The following is a 27,482-nucleotide window of genomic DNA, read 5'->3' as shown; positions in this document are numbered from 1 at the left end:
GAATGGTAACTCCAATAAAAAAAGGGCACCTAGAGCATGCAAAAGATTAACAAAAGGGCTCATAAACTATGCTAAGAATCAAAAAAAGGGAAATGCATGGTTATATTGCATTAGTAAAGTATGGACTGACAGTTGTTGATGGAATCGGAGCTCAAGACAGCAATCAATAAAAGTGTAATGTTTTAAAACATTTTGAGTTTTTAAATTTCCCGCCTGTATTTCTATTTAAAAGGTCCCTGTAAATATGCCATTCATGGCACTATTATTGTTTATGTATACATACTGTAACATGTACATATATTGGATATTTTTTAAGTTATGGTTAAACTTCATATGGAGGTGCTCCTAATTAAAGGAGGCTTATACTAAGAAAAATAAGTTTACTTCCGGTTTACTGGTTTACTATTTTGGAATGCATTACAAGGAAATTAATCGAAGGACCAGTTTAAAATCTTTTCACAAAATGGCGTTTTGTCAAAATTAAAACATTCAAAGAATTTAGCATGTTAGGGTTTTCATCAATTTTGTTTATTAAACAGAGTAAAACGATATCGATCAATAATAAAGCAGGTGAAATTGACAATCGGGGGTACTGAGAAATGCTTGCAAACTTTTTGTTTAAATAATTTTACTAGTTATATTTTTGAAAGATTTAGTTTTCATAGGATTTGATCTTTTAATCGTTCAATCCCGATTGAGTAGAATTATGATATCGAAATCAATATCATCAAGTGAAAATGATAAAGAAGAAATAAGAAGAGAAACACACCCAAGCCAATTCTCGATTTTAAAAATCGACTTCTCCTACAGAAAAGATATAAATTCCGGAAATAAAAAAAAAGCGTATGGTAAAAATGTTGATTTTTTAACCCCCTCCCCCCAAGTGTACGTTTTGTACACTTTGGAAAATGGTTGACAATTATGGATGACCCCTAAGGTTACTTTTGTTGGTAGAAAATCAATGCTTATATAAATAATATATTAAAATGCCTTAACAGCTTATATTTATCATAATTGTGTTAACTACGGTAAAGATATTTTACTACATGTTAAAATTCCAGATTTTGATATTTTAATACAAGGGAGACAATTTACTCTACTCTATTTCTTGGCTCAATGGGATACAATTTTATAAAAGTCACCCTAAAGTGCAGGACATTTAAAAAAATAACTACACCCTTTTCTTAGGGGAACAATCTGCTGTTACACCCTTTCATCCATGTTATTAATATTACATCTAATTCATTCCAGAGTTTTAATTTATGGTGGTTCTGGAGGAATAGGAACTTTTGCAATACAGGTATAGTAATTAATTACCGTGGATTCATTGTCATTCGTTGGATAACAACTTTCATGGATTTCGTGGTACACCCGAGCCACGAAAAAACTAATATCAAATTTTTCTCATGCAAATTTGTCAAAACCACGAAATTAAATATCAACAAACATGTAAGTTAATTTTTAGCTCACCTGGCCCGAAGGGCCAAGTGAGCTTTTCCCATCACTTTGCGTCCGGCGTCCGGCGTCGTCGTCCGTCGTCTGTCGTCCGTCGTCGTCCGTCGTCCGTCGTCGTTAACTTTTACAAAAATCTTCTCCTCTGAAACTACTGGGCCAAATTTAACCAAACTTGACCAAAATCATCATTGGGGTATCTAGTTTAAAAAATGTGTGGCGTGACCCGGCCAACCAACCAAGATGGCCGCCACGGCTAAAAATAGAACATAGGGGTAAAATGTAGATTTTGGCTCATATCTCTGAAACCAAAGCATTTAGAGCAAATCTGACATGGGGTAAAATTGTTTATCAGGTCAAGATCTATCTGCCCTGAAATTTTCAGATGAATCGGACAACCCGTTGTTGGGTTGCTGCCCCAAAATTGGTCATTTTAAGGAAATTTCACCGTTTTTGGTTATTATCTTGAATATAATTATAGATAGAGATAAACTGTAAACAGCAATAATGTTCAGCAAAGTAAGATCTACAAAAAAGTCAACATGACCAAAATGGTCAGTTGACCCCTTAAGGAGTTATTGCCCTTTATAGTCATTTTTTGTCAATTTTTCTTGAAGTTTTGTTATCTTGTACAAAAATCTTCTCCTTTGAAACTGCTGAGACAAATTTAACCAAACTTGTCCACAATTATCATAAGGGTATCTAGTTTAAAAAATGTGTTCGATGACCCTGTCTGCCAACCAAGATGGCCGACATGACTAATAATAGTACATAGGGTAAAATGCAGTTTTTGGCTAAAATCTCAGAAACCAAAGCATTTAAAGCAAATCTGACAGGATAAATTTGTTTGATAGGTCAAAGTCTATCTGCCCTGAAATTTTCAGACCAATCAGGCAACCTGTTGTTTGGTTGCTGCCCCGGAATTGGTAATTTTCAGAAAATTTTAGAGTTTTGGTTATTATCTTGAATATTGTTATAGATAGAGATAAAGTGTAAACAGCAATAATGTTAAGCAAAGTACAAGCTACAAATAAGTGGATATAGCCAAAATTTTCAATTGACCCTTTAAGGGAGTTACTGCCCTTCATAGTCAATTTTAACAATTGATTTGTATTTGTTTGTAAACTTTTACCAAATGCTTCTCCTCTGAAACTGCAGTAGTCCCAAAAAAAGGTCCTGCCCCCCTCACTAATGAACATATACTTGATGAAAAACAAACATTTATTCCTAATGATAGCGTTCCTTTGTTTACATTGAAAATGATGTGACAACTATAATCCCTAACATCAAAAATGTTTCAGTATTTTGGTTTCTTTTCAACAGATTCCAAAGTTTGAATGTCAAGTTTGAATTCTAATAATTTATACAGATTTCATCCCCTTTTACAGGTAATGTGTGCCTCATATTATTGTTTTAAAACTTTAATAGAATCACAGACACTTTGAGAGCTAAATTAATCAACAACATCAGATCTTAGAATTGATTGATAGTGTTCAAAATATAAATTAACTATTAAAAGATGTTTTTCTCTTTAAAAAAATATAGTTCTTCATTTAATATATATATTAGAAGTTTAGGATTTTTTTTTTAATTTGATCGTGTCCCTTGTTCTCATTTCCTAGAATAAACCTACTTTAAAGTATTGGTTTTGAATTAATATTTAAGAAATTTATTATACTAAAAGTAAAAATATTACTTGATACAAGAATAAAGACCATGTTTTCAGTGTCATGAGTTTCAGTCATCATATTTGTTGGACTTTGTTGTTTAAAATTTTTTTGTGGTAATAAGATATAGCAAACAGGAAGTCTTCAATGAAAAGTCAGAATACTTCCTTTTTTGGTGGGAATCTTGAAGGTACAGTATTAAATGGCAGATTAAGAGTTTGCTCAAGTTTAAAACTATAATTGGGACACACAAACTGCTTTGTATTTTCAGATAAAATATAGATGAATAGGATCAATTTAGTTTAAAGAAAAATCTGATTAGCCTGCTAGCATTCTAAATTTAGAATGTAAATAAGCCCAAAATAAAAATGACCATGAAAGGGAAGAAATCATTATTTTGCTGTTAATATTTATTTAACTGTGTTATCATACAACTAAATTTATCTAATTTGCAAACACTTTTACTCTCAATGTTTTGCATGCATGTTCTCAACAATGATCAATGATGATGTCAAGAAAACATTCTTGTTAAAGAGAAGGATGAAGCTAAAAACAAGTTTTCAATAGAAATATTAAATTCATTAAAAATATTTAAACCATATGTGTTTTGTTTGTTGGAATGAGTACTGATATACTTTATTTGTAGTTCTATAGAATAAAAATTGAAACATATACTAAAAGTAAAAATATTACTTGATACAAGAATAAAGACCATGTTTTCAGTGTCATGAGTTTCAGTCATCATATTTGTTGGACTTTGTTGTTTAAAATTTTTTTGTGGTAATAAGATATAGCAAACAGGAAGTCTTCAATGAAAAGTCAGAATACTTCCTTTTTTGGTGGGAATCTTGAAGGTACAGTATTAAATGGCAGATTAAGAGTTTGCTCAAGTTTAAAACTATAATTGGGACACACAAACTGCTTTGTATTTTCAGATAAAATATAGATGAATAGGATCAATTTAGTTTAAAGAAAAATCTGATTAGCCTGCTAGCATTCTAAATTTAGAATGTAAATAAGCCCAAAATAAAAATGACCATGAAAGGGAAGAAATCATTATTTTGCTGTTAATATTTATTTAACTGTGTTATCATACAACTAAATTTATCTAATTTGCAAACACTTTTACTCTCAATGTTTTGCATGCATGTTCTCAACAATGATCAATGATGATGTCAAGAAAACATTCTTGTTAAAGAGAAGGATGAAGCTAAAAACAAGTTTTCAATGGAAATATTAAATTCATTAAAAATATTTAAACCATATGTGTTTTGTTTGTTGGAATGAGTACTGATATACTTTATTTGTAGTTCTATAGAATAAAAATTGAAACATTTGTTATTGATTAAATCAGGAACATTTGTATTGACAGGACTCGAAACTACCTAATTATAGCAGATTCTATGTCCTTTCACAGTTAATAAATCATGACAAGAAACAGAAACAGGCGTGTAAAATATGTTCTCTCTATTATCTGAATTATTTCTAAAAATATCAATAAAATGTCATTCAACTTATGTAATAAATGATGCAAGTGTATCTCATTGTAGTTTGTCACTTCAAATTTGTCATAATAGCATTCATGTCATCAGAATGCAAATGGGGAAATAAAAAAATTGTGCCGATGGCATTGCCAATTTCTCAAACCATTAAAAGTGGGTCTCACTCTGGTCTAAGCATGACACAGGATTGACATTTTTTTGTAAGCATGACAAATGAATGGCAAATTCAACAATTGTGGTTTTTACCCACCATTTTTATGGCCCCGCAACGAAGTCTGTAATTTTGTCTTTCTGTAATTCCGTCATTCCGCAACATACCATTATACGTTTTGTTCCGCTCCACTAATTTTTGCCAAAATTACAGGTTTTGGACTTTGGAGAAATTGTTGAAAATCACAGTTATACGGACATTTTTTTCTAAACGCCTTCAGATATGGGGCTGATTTTTGGTATGTGAGTTAACCATAATGAGTTACAGATCAAGTTTACGTTTTGTTCCGCTCCACTAATATTTGCCGAAACTACGGGCTTTGAACTTCGAGAAATTGTTGAAAATAACTGTTATACAGACTTTTTTTCTAAACACCTTCAGATATGGGGCTGATTTTTGGTATGTTAGTTAACTATGATAAGTAACAGATCAAGTATAAGTTTCGCTCCGCTCCACTAATTTTTGCCAAATTACGGGCTTTGGACTTTGAGAAATTGTTGAAAATCACAGTTATACAGACTTTTTTTCTAAACGCCTTCAGATATGGGGCTGATTTTTATACGACCGCAAAAATTTTAATTTTTTGGTCGTATATTGCTATCACGTTGGCGTCGTCGTCCTGCGTCATTGTCGTCGTCCGAATACTTTTAGTTTTCGCACTCTAACTTAAGTAAAAGTGAATAGAAATCAATGAAATTTTAACACAAGGTTTATGACTACAGAAGGAAGGTTGGGATTGATTTTGGGAGTTTTGGTCTCAACATTTTAGGAATTAGCGGCCAAAAAGGGCCCAAATAAGCATTTTCTTGGTTTTCGCACTATAACTTTAGTTTAAGTGAATAGAAATCTATGAAATTTTGACACAAGGTTTATGACCACAAAAGAACGGTTGGGATAGATATTGGGAGTTTTGGTTCCAACAGTTTAGGAATTAAGGGCCAAAAAAGGGCCCAAATAAGCATTATTCTTGGTTTTCGCACAATAACTTTAGTATAAGTAAATAGAAATCAATGAAATTTAAACACAAGGTTTATGACCACAAAAGGAAGGTTGGGATTGATTTTTGGAGTTGAGGTCACAACAGTTTATGAATTAGGGGCCAAAAAAGGGCCCAAATAAGCATTATTTTTGGTTTTTGCACCATAACTTTAGTATAAGTAAATAGAAATCTATGAAATTTAAACACAAGGTTTATGACCATAAAAGGAAGGTTGGGTTTGATTTTGGGAGTTTTGGTCCCAACAGTTTAGGAATAAGGGGCCCAAAGGGTCCAAAATTGAACTTTGTGTGATTTCATCAAAAATTGAATAATTGGGGTTCTTTGATATGCCGAATCTAACTTTGTATGTAGATTCTTAATTTTTGGTCCCGTTTTCAAATTGGTCTACATTAAGGTCCAAAGGGTCCAAAATTAAACTTAGTTTGATTTTAACAAAAATTGAATCCTTGGGGTTCTTTGATATGCTGAATTTAAAAATGCACTTAGATTTTTAATTATTGGCCTAGTTTTCAAGTTGGTCCAAATGGGGGTCCAAAATTAAACTTTGTTTGATTTCATCAAAAATTGAATAAATGGGTTCTTTGATATGCCAAATCTAACTGTGTATGTAGATTCTTAATTTTTGGTCCAGTTTTCAAATTGGTCTACATTAAGGTCCAAAGGGTCCAAAATTAAACTAAGTTTGATTTTAACAAAAATTAAATTCTTGGGCTTATTTGATATGCTTTATCTAAACATGTACTTTGATTTTTGATTATGGGCCCAGTTTTCAAGTTGGTCCAAATCAGGATTCCATATCAAGTATTGTGCAATAGCAAGAAATTTTCAATTGCACAGTATTGCACAATAGCAAGAAATATCTAATTGCACAATATTGTGCAATAGCAATTAATTTTCAATTGGAGTTATCTTTCTTTGTATAGAATAGTAGTTGATAATATATGTTGGAAATTTGCCAGACATGACTATGATGTCATTTTCTATCTTTATTTGCCAATAACTTTATGTAAATAACTTCATTGGAAATTTGCCAATATAAAATGTTGCTGATGAAGCTTTTTTTCCTTATCTTATCTAAAATGTTTTTAGATAATGTATGTTGGACATTTGCCAGACATGACTATGATGTCATTTTCTATTTTTATTTGCCAATAACTTTATGTAAATAACTTCATTGGAAATTTGCCAATATAAAATGTTGCTGATGAAGTTTTTTTTATTGTTTTATACAATAAACAATGTATATTCACTTTTACTACCAACCAATCTTTACCATTCAGTGATAACAAGCACTTTATTTTACATTTTAATATTTTATGATGTATTTAAAAGAGTAGTTATTGTTGCAAACTCCATTAGAAATTTGAATTGATATCAGTTTTGGAAAAAGGGAAACGGGGATGTGAAAAAAAAAATGGGGGGTGGGGGTTAAATTTTTCTCATTTCAGATTTCATAAATAAAAAGAAAATTTCTTCAAACATTTTTTTGAGAGGATTAATATTCAACAGCATAGTGAATTGCTCAAAGGCAAAAAATGATTTTTAAGTTCATTAGACCACATTCATTCTGTGTCAGAAACCTATGCTGTGTCAACTATTTAATTTTAGATTTAAATAAGTTTGAAGAAGAAATCTTTAATTGATTTGTAAAATCTTGACATTTGTAAAAAAACCCATGTAATGTCAAAAATTTGATCACAATCCAAATTCAGAGCTGTATCACGCTTGAATGTTTTGTCCATACTTGCCCCAACTGTTCAGGGTTCGACCTCTGCGGTCGTATAAAGCTGCGCCCTGCGGAGCACCTGGTTGGTAGCTGAGTTAACCATGATGAGTTATAGGTCAAGCTTAAGTTTTGTTCCGCTCTGCTGATTTTTGCTGAAATTACGGGCTTTTGACTTTGATAGATTATTGAAAATCAACAGTTCTACAGATTTTTTCTCTATTACCCTCCAGATTTTGAGCTGAATTTTGGTATGCGAGGCTACCATCATGTTTGTGTCCACATGTGTGTTTATATTGAAATTGCAGATTTTTCAAATTTTTGGGACGAGGATATTCGTGTTGCTTTGACACATCTGCTATCAGTTAATACAAGTTTGGTGACTATTTTTAGGCCCTGCCCCTTGGTCATGGTCCAGTGACTTTGAATGAAGTAGCAATTTATATTAAGTTAGTTTGATAAGAGCTACATGTGATAGATCAAATTCAATGATATTTTGTATGAGGTTGCAAATCTATCATTACACAATGCTATTATGACAAATTTGAAGTGATTTCGCAAGACTTATGGATTTATGGATACATGTCAGTTTGCTGACTATTTTGACACAACATTGACAAGTGACTTTGAATTATTTAGTAAAATTTTCTGTGTAACTTAATTAGATTAAACAAATTTACAAGAACAAAACTGTTTTGAACACCAATTTGTATTTCTTATTTAAGATGTCAACTTCAAACTTATGTACACATACATATGAATGAGCGTAAGTGCATTAGTGTTATCATCTTATTTAATTGAAACTTTGTTTACTTAATTTAAAAAGATAGTTATAATAAATTACATGTAGATGGAATTTTCAACAATACTGCTATATTAAATATACAGGAATGCACCAGTAGTATCAATTTCTCAAACCTTTTTTGTATATGCAAATAAAAACACAACATATTAATATTGATCATGATTAAAAAAAAGAGGGCATAACTTAACTTTCCCTTATTTAACCAAAGGCAACATGTTTATCAATTAGCTATAATTGCACTTTGATATATTATTTTATCCCACTACACTGTAAATGAAGCATATCAGTATTCTAGATATATATATAGGTATATCTATAAAAAAAACAAGTGACAACTCTATGACAGAAAACACATATGATAATCATGATATATATAAAGGTACTATGTCTACCCAATCATATTAGCTCTCATTATGTAATTATTAATCTAGTCTTTCTTTTTTCACATTATGCAATTTATAACATTTTGTCCTCATTATTGTACATTATTTGCATATGTATTTATAGATTTTTGAAGATGCCAAGAAGAAAAAATTGGAGGGCAGCTGAGGCTAAACGTGGTGTGAAAAACCCAAAGAAACAGAGACTGACGGACTTGACTTGGGATACTGGACCCATTAACAGTACAAAATCTGACCTTGACATAGGTGATACTGACACCTTCAACAACAGTAACTCAAATAACATGGGGGATACTGACCTCCACACAAATATAAACAACAGTAACTCATATAACATGGGGGATACTGACCTCCACACAAATATAAACAACAGTAACTCAAATAACATGGGGGATACTGACCTCCACACATATATAAACAACAGTAACTCAAATAACATGGGGGATACTTACCTCCACTCAAATGCAAACAATAGTAACTTGAAACTACTTGAAAAATCTGAATTGAATAAACTTGAAATATCTGAACTGAATATACTTGAAATATCTGAATTGAATAAACTTGAAAAATCTGAATTGAATAAACACGAACAATCTGAATTGAATCAAAACAGTAACAATAACTGTGCATATCAAAACAGTAACAATAACTCTGCAAATCAAAACAGTAACAACAACTGTGCAAATCAAAACAGTGACAATAACTGTCTAAAAGAAACTTGTCACATACAAACAGATATTCTGTCAAATGAATCAAACAATAGTTATGCCAAACAAGATTCTCATTGTTTTATCCAAACTAATCTGTTGCAAGACCAAAATGAACAATTTAAAACTAATTCAGAACAAGGAGTATCAAAATATTACAATTCTTTTAATGCAAACTTTATTAAATTTGGAACTTTTGACCAGTATGCCACAAAATTTGCTGATCAAAGCAGGGGAAACCAATGTACTTGTAATTGCTTAGTTTTCTTATCACTTTCTTCTTTAAATTTTGATTCAAACACACTGAACCTGGATTACATTTTGAATAAAGGTGATGAAATTTACAGGAATCATGTTCAAGAATTAACAACACAGGGATTATTTAAAAATATGCTCTTAAATTTTGATGAAATTCCTGTCAAAATAGAAATTCCTGAAGGGATTTTTATAATTAACAAACAAAATATTCTGTTTGGAATAGCTTTACAGTACCAAGAGTTGACTGGATTTCTCACATTACAAGAAGCAATTCAAAATTGTATAAAGCAGTCGAACAAATTTCTTATTATGATTGGAGCCATATGTTCAGCAGTTTATTATTACTAGAACACACCCGCGAAATCGCGGGCAATCAGAGCGTGGTTGAAAGTATGTAAAGTGTTGTAGGAAAAATTTTGCAAAAGATTTAATGACTGGAGAATTTCAGGAAAAGTATCAAAAGTCATAGGTACTTCCTTTATTTCCCAAATTCCCATTTTTTTGTTTTCTATTAATTTCAATATGCACATACATTTAGTATATTAAGAACATTCAAGTCAGGAGCCTGTGATTCAGTGGTTGTCGTTTGTTTATGTCTAAGCCTTACATATTTTTTTTCGTTCATTTTTTTTGTACATAAATAAGGCCGTTAGTTTTCTCGTTTGAATTGTTTTACATTGCATTTCGGGCGGTACGTCTAAACACCACCTAGGCCGCCTTAGTGCACTAAGCTCCAGGAAGTGCACTAAGCCCATGATGGACCAGTCAAATAAGCACCAAGGTCATTCAGTACGATACAGATTTGAATAAAGAGCATATATTTAAATTTTGGTGTAAATATATTCAGAAATAAAAGAGTTATTAACATTTTATATGGCACGCGCCGACTTCCTGGAGCTTAGTGCACCAAGGCGGCCTAGGTGGTGTTTAGACGCTCCCATTTTGGGGCCTTTTATAGCTGACTTTGCGGTATGGGCTTTGCTCATTGTTGAAGGCCGTACGGTGACCTATAGTTGTTAATTTCTGTGTTATTTTGGTCTCTTGTGGAGAGTTGTCTCATTGGCAATCATACCACACCTTCTTTTTTTTTGTTATAATGAATTTTTGTAAAAGATTTAATTGATGGAGAATTTCAGAAAAGGTATCAAAAGTCAGGTGCTTTGGGACAGGACAATTGTTTTCCTAGCCCTGCTAATTTTTTTTTATTTGTATTAACATTAATAACACATGCATACTTTTAGCGCTTAACTGTATACAATGAACATTCATTACTATAAATAAAGTGTATTTGCTTTTTACTTTCAATTCTCAGGTTACTAATTGATCCACGGCGGTCATTTCTATATTATACAGACTCTCTCTCTTTTTAGTTTACCCTGTGACCGCCGTGGATAGTAAACTTGAAAAAGATAGCAGATAGAAAATACACCGTTTATTCGTAGCATATGCATGTTCAAAGAATACAGAAAAACGCAAAACGGAAGTCTAATATGACTTAAAATTTCGCACAATGACGGAATCAATATCCGGATGCGTTTTTTCTTGTTTTTCTCCCAAAATAACTCAATCTGAATAATCATAAAAATGGATGACAAATGCGACTATGCACTGTACCTATAGGACACAGAGGCATGATGATTACTTTATTGTGGAAAGAAGAGAAGCGACACCCAAAATGAGGTCTTCTCGTTTAATAGTATAGATAATCATACATACTATTTTTTTGACACTCATTCTCATTCAGAATGTGCACTGAATAATCCATTAGATTCCTCTGGCAAAAGTATTTTGATTGGATTTGCTGACTTACATGACCTCCTCAGTTACTTGTATGGTTTTTACACCAGTTTACAAATTGATTTAGACTCTCAATTTGAAATTTTACCTGTATGTATCAGTAATAAAGATACTGACAAAGATTTGACCAAGCAGATTAAGAATTACTTTGAGGATCAGAAACTAAGGAACACAAAACAAAAAAAAGTTTCCTACCAGTATATGAAAGTACCCAAGTTTGTATATATGAAAAACTACATGCAAAAAAGAAGAAAAAACAAACAATTCAAGGAAAAAGAATTAAATGCTAAAAGATATTCAAGAAAAGATAAGAATTACAGAAAAACAGAAGCACATAGAAAGAAGTCTCAGAGAGATAATTCTGATATAAGACAAATGGAAAGACAAAGAGAACTTGCTGCTAAAAGAGAGGCTAGAAAGGATGAAAATTATAGAAGGGCTGAAGCAGAAAGTAAAAAGTATCAAAGAGATAATCCTGATTTAAGACGGATGGAAAGACAAAGAGAATTTGTTGCTAAAAGAGAGGCTAGAAAGAATGAAGATTTCAAAAAAACAGAACTTGCTGCTAAAAGAGAAGTTAGAAAGGATAAAAATTATAGAAGGGCTGAAGCAGAAAGTAAGAAGTCTCAAAGAGATAATCCTGACATAAGACAAATGGAAAGACAAAGAGAACTTGCTGCTAAAAGAGAAGTTAGAAAGGATAAAAATTATAGAAGGGCTGAAGCAGAAAGTAAAAAGTCTCAAAGAGACAATCCTGATTTAAGAGGGATGGAAAGACAAAGAGACTTTGTTGCTAAAAGAGAGGCTAGAAAGGATGAAAATTATAGAAGGGCTGAAGCAGAAAGTAAAAAGTCTCAAAGAGATAATCCTGATTTAAGACGGATGGAAAGACAAAGAGAATTTGTTGCTAAAAGAGAGGCTAGAAAGAATGAAGATTTCAATAGAAGAGAACTTGCTGCTAAAAGAGAGGCTAGAAAGAATGAAAATTTCAATAGAAGAGAACTTGCTGCTAAAAGAGAGGCTAGAAAGAATGAAAATTTCAAAAGAAACGAAACAAAAAAGAAAAAAATTGCCAGACAAGATGAAAACTACAGAAAACATGAGTCAAAACGAGACTTCCACAGAAAACAAGAATATAGGTCACATCCAGAAAATTTAGAAAATGAGCGTTTGAAGAAACAAAGTTCAAGACAGAAATACCTAGATATAGACAGATGTTATGAAAAGACAGTCAAAAGTACTAAAAGAAAAAACATTGATTTTACAGATCATGAAAAAGACCTCAAAAAGAAAAGAACTCACGGTATAACCCTTGATACCTGCATAAGAAATTTTAAAACAAAAATTAATGAAGGTCCTACATATATATGTACTTCTTGTCATCAAACTTGGTTCTGTGATTCTGTAGTTAATGCTAAAACTATTAAAATGAATACTCCTGCTAACATGTCTCATTGTTTTACAAATTTTAAATCTGTACAGCACATAGAATGGATATGCCACACTTGTCTAAATGCAATTAAAAGACAAAAAATACCTCGCTTTGCAATAGCAAATAAGATGGGATTTCCCCAAAAACCAAAAGAATTAAATTTGTATCCCTTAGAAGAGAGACTGTTATCATTAAGAATTCCTTTTATGCAGATTCGACAGTTGCCTAGAGGTGGACAGTTATCAGTTAAAGGCAATGTTGTAAATGTGCCTGTTGAAGTTCAACCTACAATAAATTCACTTCCTCATACATTAGAGAAATCAGGAACAATATCAGTTAAACTGAAGAAGAAGCTGGAATTCAAAAAGTGTGATTTTAGTGAAAATGTGAGACCATTTGCTGTCATTTGTGCATTACATTATTTGATGAGAACAAGTGAATTGTACAAGTCTTCTGGAATAGAAATAAATGAGGATTGGATTACAGAAATAGCAAAAATAAATGAAGAAGAAATACCAAATGAAAAAAATAGTACAGAACAAGAGGATAACCAAGATGAAAATGATTCAGAACATGACTCGGATCATTTCAGTGAAGTAGATGAAAATGAAACACATGTTGGTAATACAGATACACTTTTAGATCACATTCCAGACGACAATCCACTATGTGATGCAGGTTTAACTTTTGCTCCTGGTGAAGGTCAACGACCAATTAGTCTCTACAGTGATCCTGATGCAGAGTACTTATCTTTTCCAACTATATTTTGTGGTCAAAGAAGGCCAGATAATAAAGACAGGTCTGTTTCTGTTCACTATACTGATATTGTCAAATCGGAACTAAGGTCCATGGATAGGAGAGTAGCACAGTCTGTACCAAACATTTTTTTTAAGTTGAAGAAAATTCAGTTAAAAAACATAAGTGATAAGGTCAATCTTGCTCTGAGAAGGTGTCAATCAGAAGGAAAAAAATGGACAGCAAAAGATGTACTCAATCCTAACACTGTAAATGATCTTGTAAGATTAGATGAAGGTTATTACATCTTTAGAAGTTTAAGAAACTCTCCAGTATACCTTGAAAAGAGGAAAAAAGATTTGTTTGCAATGATCAGACAATTGGGTCTTCCAACATGGTTTGGCTCTCTTTCATCTGCAGACACTAACTGGAAAGATTTGTTACGAATTCTAGGAAAATTAAATGATGGCAAAGAGTATACTGACAAGGAATTGGAAGAAATGGATTGGAATCAGAAATCTAAACTTGTTCAGAAAGACCCTGTGACATGCTCTAGATATTTTGACTATCGTGTCCAACAGTTTATTAACTTGGTGTTGAAAAGTGATCATGATCCTATTGGAAAATTGACAGACTTTTTTTATAGAGTTGAATTTCAACAGAGAGGTTCACCACATATTCATATCTTGATTTGGATTGAAAATGCACCAGTATATGAAAGTAATTCAAATGAAGATGTTGTAGCATTTATTGATAAATATGTCTCCTGTTCACTTTCAGAAAATGACACTAGTTTAGTCAATTTACAAGTTCATAAACATTCTAAAACATGCAGAAAAAAAGGTCACCCAATTTGTCGTTTTGGTTTCCCCCTTCCACCTATGAAAGCAACAGTAATCTTAGAGCCTTTGAAAGAAAATGATGACATAGAAAAGTACAAGGCTATATATAAAGAAATACAAAACGAAATTAATATACTTCACAATTCTGAAGATATAGACCAGATGACATATGACATGTTTTTAGATGATGTGTTACAAATGAATGATGAAAATTACATAAAGGCCATAAGAAGCAACTTGAGTGGTCCAAAAGTTTTTCTCAAACGAAAACCATCTGAAGTCCGTGTTAATGGTTACATGAAAACTGTGTTGATAGCTTGGCAAGCAAACCATGATTTACAGTTTGTTTTAGATGCATTTGCATGTGCAGTGTATATTGTTTCATACATAAGCAAGTCACAAAAAGGTATGAGTGCATTACTAGACCAAGCAGCAAAAGAAGCACGACAGGGAAATTTAGACTTGAAGCATCAAGTAAGGCACATTGGGAATTACTTTTCAAATTCTGTTGAAACAAGCGCACAAGAAGCAACATACTTAACACTACAGATGCCTTTAACAAAAGCAACAAGACAAGTTGTCTTCATTAACACATCTCCACAACACAAAAGAACTTTCCTTCTAAAACAATCATCAGCCCTAGAAAAACTAGGCCCAGACTCTACTGAAATAGAATCAGACAATGATATTAAAAGATACTCGCGTAGACCAAAACAACTGGAGAACTGGTGTTTAGCAGACTATGTATCTCAGCTTGAATTGCAGTATCCTAAAAACTTGGAATCCTCAGATCATGAAACAGAACAGCAGGAAAATGAATCTGAAAGTGAAAATGAAGAGACAAATGCAGATGTTATAGAAGAAAACAATAACAAAATCAACATAACACTGAAGAATGGTATTAGAATATACCAAAGAAAAACACCGAAGGTTATAAGATATGTTAAATATAATTACAAGACTGACTCTGAAAACTTCTACAGAGAACGCTTAATGTTATTTTATCCATGGAGAAATGAACTTTCAGATTTGCAATGTGGACATGAAACATTTGAAAAAATGTACTTGACTGTTTCAAGACTATTAGAAAAGAAAGCTAAGCAATATGAAGGAAAAGTAATAGATCTAGAGAAAGCTATAGAAGAGGCAGAAAATGATTGTAATGAGAATGATCAAATAGCACCTGCCACACAGCAAGTAGAAATGGAAGATGCTGAAATAGGCCCAACAGAATCAGAACAGTATGTTCATTTCAATCCAGATAGACCAACAGAACATAGACTGTATGATATGTCTCGTGAAGTTGGAATTGAAGCAAGAACAGTAGAATTGACAAATCATGCCAACAGAATAAGTGAGAGTGATTATTTTGATTTGATAAGATCCTTGAATAAGAAACAGTGGGAATTTTTCAAACATGTTGTCACATGGGTTAAAACAAAACATGAACCATTTTATACATTTTTGACAGGTGGAGCAGGATGCGGAAAATCTGTAGTTGTCAGAACAATATTTCAAGCTTTACACAGACACTTATGTTCTATTGAAGGTGAGGACCCTGACGATATAAGAATTCTTCTTTGTGCTCCTACTGGAAAGGCAGCTTACAATATAAATGGTCTGACTATTCACAATGCTTTCCAGATACAACCAAATAAAGGACTTGACCAGTCACTGTCATGTGATGTTCTCAATACACAATGGTTGGAAACAAAATGTTCTCTTTACTGGAAAGAAGGCTGAAAAAAATCAAGGGAAGCAACTGTTCATTTGGTGGCGTGAGTATCATAGCTATTGGTGACTTTTTCCAACTCCAACCTGTATTTGACAGCTGGATTTTCAATGATCTAAGCAAAGGATTAACAGTGTTAGCTCCTAATTACTGGAAATTATTATTTTCTTTTCATGAACTTACTGAAATAATGAGACAAAAAGATGATTTGGAATTTGCTCAATTACTAAATAGGTTGAGACAAAATCAGCTGACTGAAAATGATTTTGCAGTTTTAAATACAAGAACTGTTTCAATCAGTGATCCATCATACAGAACTAATGCTACTCATTTGTTTGTTGAAAATGCTTTAGTGGATCATTTTAATTTACAATACATATCTAAATTAGGCTCACAAAAGGTTAAAGTTAAAGCAGTTGACACAGTTTGTGGGGATTTACCAGCATCTGTAAAAACAAAATTACTTAGTTCTTTACCAGAAAAACAGTCTGATACAGCCAATCTTGCAAAGGAAGTGGTATTAGCAATTGGGATGAAATATGATCTTACAGCTAATATTGAAGTCACTGATGGTCTCACAAATGGTTCAACTTGTGAACTTAAATTGATAGAGTGCAAAACTAAATCTATAAGACCAAGTATCATATGGGTTAAGTTTGAGGATGCCAGAATTGGTGCTAACAGTAGAAGAAAATATTCACACTTGTATGGAAAAGATGTTGAAAAAACATGGACTCCAATGTTTGACATTAAAAGGTCATTTACTTATAAATATAAGACCTTTGAAAGAATTCAATTTCCTCTTCGTCCAGCAGCCGGAAAAACAATTCATAAATCGCAAGGAGACACATTACAAGAAGTTGTTGTTAGTCTGAAATCAAAACGTAAAGGGAAAATACCACATATTCACTATGTTGCGCTAAGCAGAGTAACATCTTTAACTGGATTACAGATATTAGATCTTAATCAAGAAGCAATAGCTGTAGCAGAGTGTGTTCGACAAGAATTACACAGACTAAGGACAGATGCAACTCTACAGTTGTGCTTTAAGCCATTGTATAATTTATCAAGTAACTATTTTAAAGTAGTTTTCAACAACTCAAGGTCTTTGCATGCTCACTTTAATGATATAAAATCAGACCCTAACATCTTGGATGCTGATGTTATTGGTATTGCTGAATCAAGACTTGTTTCAACAGATGAAAATGATGATTTTCATGTACCTGGTTTTGAACCACCAGTTCGATTAGACCAAAAGCAAACAAACTTTAATACAAGACCACCTCATGGTTTGGTATTATATTATCGAAATGATTGTATTCTTCACAATACAGTCACTTTCTCAACTCCATCTTTAGAGTTTGTTATAGCAGACATAATATCACCCAGCAAAGGTCTTTTTCAAGTTGTCTTTGTTTACAAAGCACCAATCTGTAAATTGCAACAACTAAAAGATACTTTCCTTGCAAACCTTCTTCCTGATGTGTATTTAAGACATCCAAAAATTATCATAATGGGAGACTTTAATATTGATTTAAACACTGGGAACACTTCTTTTTTAAAGTTCATGAGAGATTCATTTTGCTGTTCACAAATTGTGTCTAAACCTACTACATCTTATGGTACATTGTTGGACTTAATTTTCCTAAATTTTGATAGTAAGGTAAATTTTGAAACAGATGTTCTTGATTCCTATTGGTCAGATCATAAAGTTATATATGTAGCCATTGAAACACAATGATTCAGTGTAATGATTATTTTATATGCCGAAACCAGCTTTGCTTGAAACAATGAAAATTTAACCCGCTGAAAAACATGACACATTTGTGGTTGCTGAAAATGCAACCTCAAATGTGCAGGAGTGGTTTTAAAGGAAAATGGGTTTCCACTCCAACAGATTTGCCTTTTCATAAGTAGGAATAGAAATGGAGTTGGCTTCAAAACTTCTGATATCCAGTATTACCTGTATAGAAGAAAGCTTCTTTACAAAGCTTTCTTCTTTATAGGTACACTGGATTAACGGTAGCAGAGGTAAAGAAATTTGAAACTGTGTTGCTTTGACTTCCATAAAGCAGAAAGGCCCTTGGTGATTGGTCAACCATTTTGCTATGGAAGAAAAGTAGAATTCCATTTATTTCAAGTCAGTAATGATTGGAGATATCAAATTTTAGAACTTCTACTACCTGAATGCTCATTGTATCAGTGGAGAGTTATGTGCACTTCGCATGTGAACACTCCTGATATTTACTTGTTATAAATGTATATATATATATAATTCTTGAAATATTTATTTTTGAATACAATCAAAAGCCATTACTTTAATATAGATGTAAAAAGGGAGTTTTGAAGATCACAAGTTCCATGCCTCATTTCTCTTCCTACAAAATGATTAAATTTAACTGGCTGTTTGATGAACTATGATTAAATAATCAAAATGTTTATGAATGTTGAAATCCTTGCTGTTATGTACATATATTGATTATAATTTTTGATATAGATAACTTGATACAATTTACAATACTGTTATTCACTATATATATATAATATACTAAACATTTATCATGATTAAGTATGTACAGTTTACTTTTTGTAATGCCAAATTAATCTATATATTTATCTCATCCAATATTCATTGACTTTTCTGTTTAAGAAATGCTCTCATGTTCATATCAGACATAATAAATCAGTTTTTGTACAAATACCACATGATTTATTATAATATAAGTACTTGGAGTTCTCCAAATTGAAAAACAATCCATAAATCCAACATTTTTGATTTCTTATGATTTCATGTCTTATTCTAAGTACAGGTTTATCAATATGTGTAAATCATTAATTCATGCTAAGGGTTAAATGTTGAGGGAAAAAAAAATCAAATATTGCATTAGTTTGTCATTCTACTCAACTCTGTGGTTGCTTATACATTTGATAAATATGTAGAAGTCATTTATAAAACAGAAACTAATGAACAATTCATGTAAACATTTGCTTCATAGAGAAGAAATTTGTGAACATTTGCCTATTAGAGAAGAATTTGTGAACATTTGCTTAATAGAGCAGAAATCGGAAAATTTGCTTAACAGAGCAGAAATTTGTGAACATTTGCTTAATAGAGCAGAAATTTGTGAACATTTGCTTAATAGAGCAGAAATTTGTGAACATTTGCTTAATAGAGAAGAAATTTGAGAACATTTGCTTAATAGAGAAGAAATTTGAGAACATTTGCTTAATAGAGAAGAAATTTGAGAACATTTAATGACTGTTTTATAATATGCAAAGTAAATTCAGTAAACTAACTGCTGAAGAAAATAAGAATTATATAGATTGTTTCAGTTGTTGTTATAATAACATCATCATAACAAAAATTAATAAACGTATGGAGTAAACTCTAGAATCTTGCATTAAAGCAAATCCACCAGAACTGATATGAATAAAGTTTAAAACGGAGATACTATGGTACAACTCAGTATACCATGAATAGAAAGGAAACAAAAATGACAAATACTTTGACAGATAGTTGTTAAATGTTCAAGAGGAAATAAATTATATATAGAATCTAGACTTTTAAGTTGAAAAAAACTCTTGAATATTCTTCTCGACAAGTCTTTACAAATTAACTTCAAGTTATTTTGAAGGTCAAGTTATGGAAACAATAATCATATCATAATACAATCGCTGTGTTGCTTTTTATATATACTGTATTTACTTTCATATTTTGACTTTTAAAATGTGTTGTTATAGAATGTAAATATTGTTCTATAAGTGAACTGTTTTAATGCACATATATAAAAAAAAATGTATAAGACAATGAATATTATAATGCATTATTTTAAGTATTTGATGTGTTCAAATTTTTCATAATAAACAATTAATTTTGATGTATTTTTATTACTTTTCACACCCCATTCATTTTTGAAATTAATAAGAACAAAACCTGCAGAAGAGAAAAAAAAATGAGTTGGAGACAAACATGGTCACAACCTAAAAATGACAAACAAATAGCAGCTTCACACATATTAGAACTACTATAAAGGTCGTCTCTATTTAAGCTAGCAAAAACTTAGTTTTCTGTGTCTACCTTCTTGTTCAATTCAAGTAATACCTATTCATTTTAAATCTTAATTTAAAGATCAGGTCACCACTCATAAAAGAGTATAATCTTGGGTCCAGTAAAAAGATTGATACAGTTGATCTGTTTTCATTCTCCATAATGATCAGTAACTTTGCTGTCAAAACCAATTGAACAACTTGTATATGATGAACATGTCAAAATCAATTAAAGTTTTCTTGATGATCCTTGACCAGTAATGATAGCGTCTGGCGTATATACAAAATGTAGTCCTGGTACTGATGATGAGTTTATATAGAACAAATATATAGATATGTATGTCCATGAGAGAACAACACAATACTTGAAAAGTGTGTTTTAGACCTCAAAACTAAAAACTAGTTGAAAGTAGTTCAATCACAAGAAAGATAAGATTTTGGTTCACAAAGTTTCCCTATTTCATGCATCAATTGTCAACAAAAATCTAAGGTGAGCGACACAGGGTCCTTGGACCCTCTAGTTCTTAATTTATGATAATTGGTACCAAAGAGAAATTAATGAATCAACCGTTATACTGAATGAATTATCCAGGAATTCAAATATTGAAAGTGTGACCGAACAACAAATTAATTCATATATAATTTATTTTTTCAATATTTTAATTCTTTATAATTTAATTTTCATATAACATTGATAATAGAAACTATAATGAAAATAATTGTAAATGCTAAAAGGTCTTTCTTTTTTTACTTGTGCTCAAATTGTTGTGATGCAATGTCATCAGAAATGTGTTGATAACATCCATGGTGCCTGAGCAAGTAGAATTCTTCAAATTTAATTTTTAAAGTGGAGAAATATTTTAAATAATTTGGCAAACAGATCTGTTGCACATTTTTTTTTTTTTTTTAGTTTTTCTTGTGTATAACACCATGATTAAACAGGACATATACATTATAAAATATTAGATAATAAAACCTTTAGAAATGTGGTACAACTGCCAATTGTACAACTCTCCACATGAGACCCAATGACGAATAAATAAAATTTAAAAAAACGGCCTTCAACAATGAGCAAAATCCATATAACATTGCAAGCTTTAAAAGGTCTCAAACATTTTACCATTCAATCAAGTAATTTATAATGACTGAAATATGTCAAATTAGAACAGTAGACAATTTATCTCTCATTTTTGTCAACCTGACTGAGTGTTATATAAAGAAACATCCATTAATCTTAAGTTAAAATACTTGTTTATTTTATTGATAGCTGATGAAGGCTTTTGGAGCTGAAGTAGCTACAATATGCAGTACAGATGCAATAGAGCTAGTAACCTCCCTTGGTGCTGATGTTGTCATTGACTACACAAAACAAGATGTCAGGCAAGAATTAGCTAATATGGAAAAGTATGTTACATTTTGTTCTGTATTAAAGTCATAGTTATTGGCATACAAGCAATTAAAAAATCAGTAAATAATTATCTTGACTAAAGAATAAATTTGAAAGCAGGAAAAACTAAAATCAGAAATTGAACTGCAATTTTTGACAGAAGGACAAAATCGTGAGGTAAATTATCTGCATACAGATATGTGTAACAAATTTGAGATTAAGAGTTCATATCACAGAGAAGCTGAAAAATTGGCAATAAATATTGAATGACAGTACAAAAAGTACTGATTAACCAAACACTTCAGAACAAATAGACAAAAGATCAATGAATCACATCTTATGGACAACATTGATGTACAACAAAAGTGATGGGATTCTTGTATTCTCTGGGGGCACAATACATATACATTTGCCTATCATTCTATATGATGACATAAAAGTACAACACATAATTTGAAACTTTCACATTCCAGCTACCACAGTAGAATTTCCAAGCATTTCGTTTTGATCTAGTTAATTGTCCTCTTTTTCATGGTTCATTGGTCATGTTAAGTTTTTATGTTAAATAGTTTCTTAGAAACTATAAGCAATAGGTCAACTATATTTGGTGTATGGAATGATTGTAAGGTGTACATGTATGTCCGGTTTTGTTTTTCTGACTGTGACCATATTTTCTTAGATCATGTTTATTTGATACTTGTCGTATAGCTTTAAATTTAGGACTTCCAACATAAAATCAATGATAAGTAAGAAGGTGAGAAATTTCAGTGAATGCACTCTTGTTGTAAATCATTTAATTACAATTTAATGGTATTTTATTTCAGATTTGACATAATATTGGATAGTTTTGGAAAGGAGAAAACAGGATATTCGATGGAATTCTTGAAATCTTCCAAATGCAATGACTCCAAATATATAACGTTAAAACATCCGTTTTTACAGAACATTGATGACTATGGTATACCTGTAGGACTATTAAGATCGCTGTCAGATGCTGCTATTGACACTTCTTTGGTATGGAGATTCAGTAAAGGTTACAACTAAAATCTAAACACAAGTCTGTCATATTTGAATTTCCTTAAGGATGTACCTAACACTACAGGGAGATAACTCTGTAAAATCAACTAAAAGTTTAAATAACGTTTTGTTGTTAAGGGAATATTAAGCTTCTCAATGATCAGAATAAGTGTTTGTCAAACTGCTATATAACCTGTGTAATTTTTCTGATAAAACGGTTGGTTCAATTTTTTTCAAATTTTTATATTTTTGTCAAAGGGTCAAAGTAAATACTTTGTCAAAATTTTAAGAAAATTAAACGAGCCAAATTAATTTAAGTTAAAGTGATGGGTACCACCTTAAATGTTTTGTTATAAATTAAGCTGTTAGTTTTCTCAATTGAATTGTTTCTTATGTTTCAATGAGGGGTCTTTCACCTATAATGGTTTACTTTTATAAATTGTGATTTGGATGGAGAGTTGTCAAGTTGGCACTCATACCACATCGTCATATATCTAAGAATTGTGGAACCGACATGACAGTAAAATATTTGTTAAAATAACATAAACAATTAACATGTTACTCCATTTGACACTAATGTCAGTTATAAAATGAGATATGACGATAACAGATTAAAGTCATTTGGGGCTATCATAACAAAAAACTGACTTTTGATGCTTGACCTTAAAGGGCATTCATACAATCTTTTAAAGCCAACTATAATGTATAGATTTTTATCTTTGTTGGATGCCCTATATAATTGCTTACATTCACTTCATTTGAAGTTCTGAAGATATTTATCTCATTGGCAATCATACCACATGTCCTTATTTTTATAGTACTAACCAATTTTCTTACTTTTATAAAGAGCGGCACTGAAAAAAAAATAAAATCAAAATTAAAAATATAAAGTCTCTTAACACAATTGTTAAGCATAACCTGGACAGTTGTATGAGTTTCGTTGTAACATAGATAACAGTGGTACTGTGAATTCGTTTTATTTGTCAGATACCAATATTTGTGTATTTCATGGCCTTCAACAATGAGAAAACCCATACTGTTATAAAAAGCCCCTCATTGAAAAGATATAAAACAATTCAATTTAGAAAACTAGTAAATCCATACATTTACATGTTCCTTGAAGTTCACATTTTCTACATAATTGTATACAGACTTAAGCCAACTTAAATTTCCATGAAAAGATTAGTTCTCTTAAAATCCATTAAAATTAGTATCCTCCAAAATAAATGAAATCACACATTAGCTTTTAGACTGCTGATTAAGGCATCATATAGTTTCAGTTTCATTTTGTGATATTGGGCTTACACTGTTGACTTATTGCTATATTCACTAAATATAGTCACAATAAAAAAGAAGCTGTGGTGTGATTGTCAATGAGACAACTCTTCACAAGAGAACAAATGGCACAGAAATTAAAACAACTATAAGTCACCCTACAGCCTTCAACAATGAGTAAAACCCATAACCAATAGTAAGCTATGTTCTTTTTATTCATAACCAATAGTGTTGTACCTTTGTATTTCTGTTATTTACATGCTCTTTTATGAATTGTAGGGTTTAAGAAAAGGAATAAGCCATAGATGGGCAATCTATTTACCCACAGGGAAAGCTTTAGAAAGATTTGCTAAACTTGTAGATGATGACCAGGTAAATATTATGTAAAAAACATCATTTATGTGTATCTTTCGTGGACTCATGTTGTTTCCCTAATCTTTAGAACAGGCATTTGTTAAGTTTGAAACAAAAATTAGACGAATTTGAATTTGTCTGTAATCTGGTTAGGCATAACAAGGAGTTAAAGGAAAACCCTAATGTGAAAGGAAGAGATGGAAGAAAAACAGAAAAACCTGATGAGAATGGCATCTGAATATTGTGTGCTGTAGTAAAGTTGTCATTTCTCTATGTGGATTGCTACCTTGCTTTCATTTGAGAAAAAGAGAAAGAAATCCCCATTCTGTACATACATTGTTGAAAGATACATTGGACAACATTGTAAATAATTTTCAAAATGTTTATTAGTTTCTTTTCTATATGAATTGTTTATTTAGGGTTCAGGCAGATCACTGCAACCCAGGCATCCCGCAAAGTAAGCGGGTCACCAGGGGGCGACCTGTACCCTTGCAGAAATACTTCCTAGATGATGCTAGGGAGCCTGTAGCTACCCAGGCTCATTATTTTCCTTACTCATTAGTTTAAGGCATGAAATTGGAATTGGGAAGGCAACTTGTCAGTATTTCCCACAACTTAACATTTGAAAAGGTCTAAAAAAGAATTTAAGTTTACAAAATAAATTCTTTAGGAATAAAAAGTTATCATTTTTATATTAGATTTTAATCAATTAGATACAAAACTCTTTTTTTATATAAACTTAATATACTTCTAGTTAATAATTAGCAAGTCAACCTTTTTTTTAATTTTTGGGAAATTTAAATAAAAATAGAATTATCTCCCCTTACTTTACAGCCATTTTGCATGAATAGGAAATTGATACAATTAGAAGGAATTTAATCCAGTTGAAATTTTGTTGTCAGAATTTGATGCTCAGAATAGTGAAAGAAAAGTAAATGGCATTATTATTTTGGATTTATATGAACATTTTGTATTAAAAGGATGGCAGATTTAAGGGGGGTGCAAACAAACTGAGGCAAAGACAAAACTGCCTTCAAAACAATTTGTCCCCAAAATGAAATTTCTGCGAAAATATAAAATATCTTCAATCTATGAAAATAAGTAAATTGTATTCACAAAAACAAATGAAAACACAGTATTTTATTAATGGATCATTTTTAATTTTCTTTATAGATAATACCAGTGATAGACAAAGTATTTCCATTTGAAGATGTACCGGCCGCATTTGAAAAAGTTGAACAAGGTCATGCTAGAGGAAAAACTGTGATACAAATGGTCAAAGAGAAGTGAAAGGAAAAGCCATAAATCATGTTTCATCATCTAAATAAAAAAGGATAGTGAATTTCAGAACATTGATATGAATCACAATGGCAAATTTTGTTCAAAGAGCAAAACGAGAGAGTAGAGAACCAAAATCCAAAGTATATTTATTGTGTCAAACACAAATTTAATGCAAATGCTTCTATAGTGAGACTTGTCACTAATATTAAGTGCTAGATTAATTGAGTTGACCCTTGTGTTATTTAAAATATAAATCTGTAGGAAAATTAAAAATTAACGTTGTCACAAAATGTCATCCTGTTAAATTTACAAAGGTCTCCATGATTTATGTTAGGCCAACTAAAGTCATTTAGAGTTATTTCCCTTTATCTGTAATTGATATGCCTATACATGTAAACATGTGGTTTGAATGAGCTATATCACATATGAGTAGTAAGAAAATGTGGCTTTTTAAAATATTTTAGGGTCATGTCTTATGTAATTAACCTGTGGGTCATTTACACTGGGGGTACTTAACTTTAAGTCCCGGTCTCTTATCAGGTCACATGAAAGGAATGATACATTAGGTTGTCAGTTAATACTTTTTTTAGATATTGAAAATAAGCTTAAAGCTGATGTCTCCAAAAAAAATGTTTGAGCCGGAAAGACATTTTTTAAGATCTAGTTTATATTAATATTTTTGCTCACATCTAATTAAGTCCTTTAATCTGTGATGGATAATTGTCTCATTGGCATTGTTTATACAACATGCTTTGTATGTGCAAATAAAGTTACTGAGCTCATTGCAACTTCTGTGCTGAAAGCTGACCAAATTATGATTTATGATTTCTGTGCTCTTAAAATAAGTTATTTAGTATCATAATTATTTGTCACAGAAATGCCATGTGTGATGGAAAATATTCCTGAAGGATAAGTAAGAATTCTTGAGAAAATAATCATGCCATACTACTTTGTGATAAGTATTTAAGGTGGTATCTAACTCTACAGGGAGATAACTCTGTAGAGTCAGCTAAACGTTTTAATTACATTGGGTTGTAAAGGGAACATAAAGTTTCTCAATGATCAAAATTGGTATTTGTCAAACTGCTATATAACCAGTGTAATTTTTCTGATAAAATGGTTGGTTCAAAATTTTTGATATTTTGATATTTTTGTTAAATGGTCAAAGTAAATACTTTGTCAAAATTTTATGAAAATTAAACGAGCCAAATTAATTTTAATGAAAGTGTTAGGTACCACCTTAAAGAAGTTTATTGATTTTTTTAGTATCATTGCTATTGCAGTATTCACTTGGGGCCATTTGTTAAGCCATATTTCTTCTGAATGTTTATGGGGAGCCATTGATTTCTAACTTTTTACAAGAAGCCTTTTGATTAGCCAGATATCTTACTTTTTATAAGAAGCCATTTGATTTGACAGATTTCTAAGTATTTACAAGAAGCCATTTGGGGACACAGATTTGTTGTGCTATCACCTCAATATAATTGTCATTTAGTATTTATGTTTATATTATGAATGTTAACTATAAATACAATAATTTTTGTTTCTTTTGCTTTTTACATTTTCTCTTTTCTCTGGTTGAAACCAATAAGTTTTAAACTAGATATCTACAGGCCAACTATAGTAGACAGTACATTAGCATGTACACCAATCAAAGAGCCACACACAAAAAAATAAGAGATCTTTTGGCCAATCCCACTAGACACTTTATTGGTATGCCACTACATCAATGAGAGAGAAACATAAACAAAAACAAGATATTAGTTTGTTGGTATGTTCATCAATGACAGAGACACCTAACAAAAACAAGATATTAGTTTGTTGGCATGTACATCAATGAGAAAGACACCTAACAAA

General features: G+C 31.4%; 2 protein-coding genes and 1 non-coding gene across 3 annotated transcripts in view; 2 read left to right on the top strand and 1 right to left on the bottom strand.

Annotated features, from left to right (window-relative positions):
* The window catches only part of LOC143049665 (NAD(P)H oxidoreductase RTN4IP1, mitochondrial-like), a 32,650-nt gene extending 5,478 nt beyond the window's left edge, over positions 1-27,172 (top strand). The window contains exons 6-10 of the mRNA XM_076223308.1: positions 1,252-1,300; positions 21,579-21,715; positions 22,523-22,712; positions 24,270-24,362; positions 25,518-27,172. Of these exons, the coding sequence (XP_076079423.1) occupies positions 1,252-1,300; positions 21,579-21,715; positions 22,523-22,712; positions 24,270-24,362; positions 25,518-25,634 (586 nt within the window). The 3' untranslated portion in view covers positions 25,635-27,172. The remainder of the gene's footprint in view (positions 1-1,251; positions 1,301-21,578; positions 21,716-22,522; positions 22,713-24,269; positions 24,363-25,517) is intronic.
* LOC143049664 (uncharacterized) lies at positions 16,423-18,125 on the top strand. Its single transcript, XM_076223307.1, has one exon. The coding sequence runs from the start codon at positions 16,455-16,457 to the stop codon at positions 18,003-18,005; it is 1,551 nt and encodes a 516-aa protein (XP_076079422.1). The 5' UTR covers positions 16,423-16,454; the 3' UTR covers positions 18,006-18,125.
* LOC143050068 (U12 minor spliceosomal RNA) lies at positions 24,768-24,916 on the bottom strand. Its single transcript, XR_012970454.1, has one exon. It is a non-coding gene; the product is annotated as a U12 minor spliceosomal RNA (small nuclear RNA).
* Positions 27,173-27,482: the final 310 nt, after the last annotated feature.

Source organism: Mytilus galloprovincialis, chromosome 10 (genome assembly GCF_965363235.1).
Source record: "Mytilus galloprovincialis chromosome 10, xbMytGall1.hap1.1, whole genome shotgun sequence".
NCBI classification, from domain to species: Eukaryota; Metazoa; Mollusca; class Bivalvia; order Mytilida; family Mytilidae; genus Mytilus; species Mytilus galloprovincialis.
Note: the sequence above shows the minus strand (reverse complement) of the source record. Positions and strands in the feature narration are given on the sequence as shown.

Excerpts from the sequence above, each read along its gene's own strand:
- LOC143049664 (XM_076223307.1), top strand. The coding sequence starts at position 16,455 with ATGAGACAAAAAGATGATTTGGAATTTGCTCAATTACTAAATAGGTTG.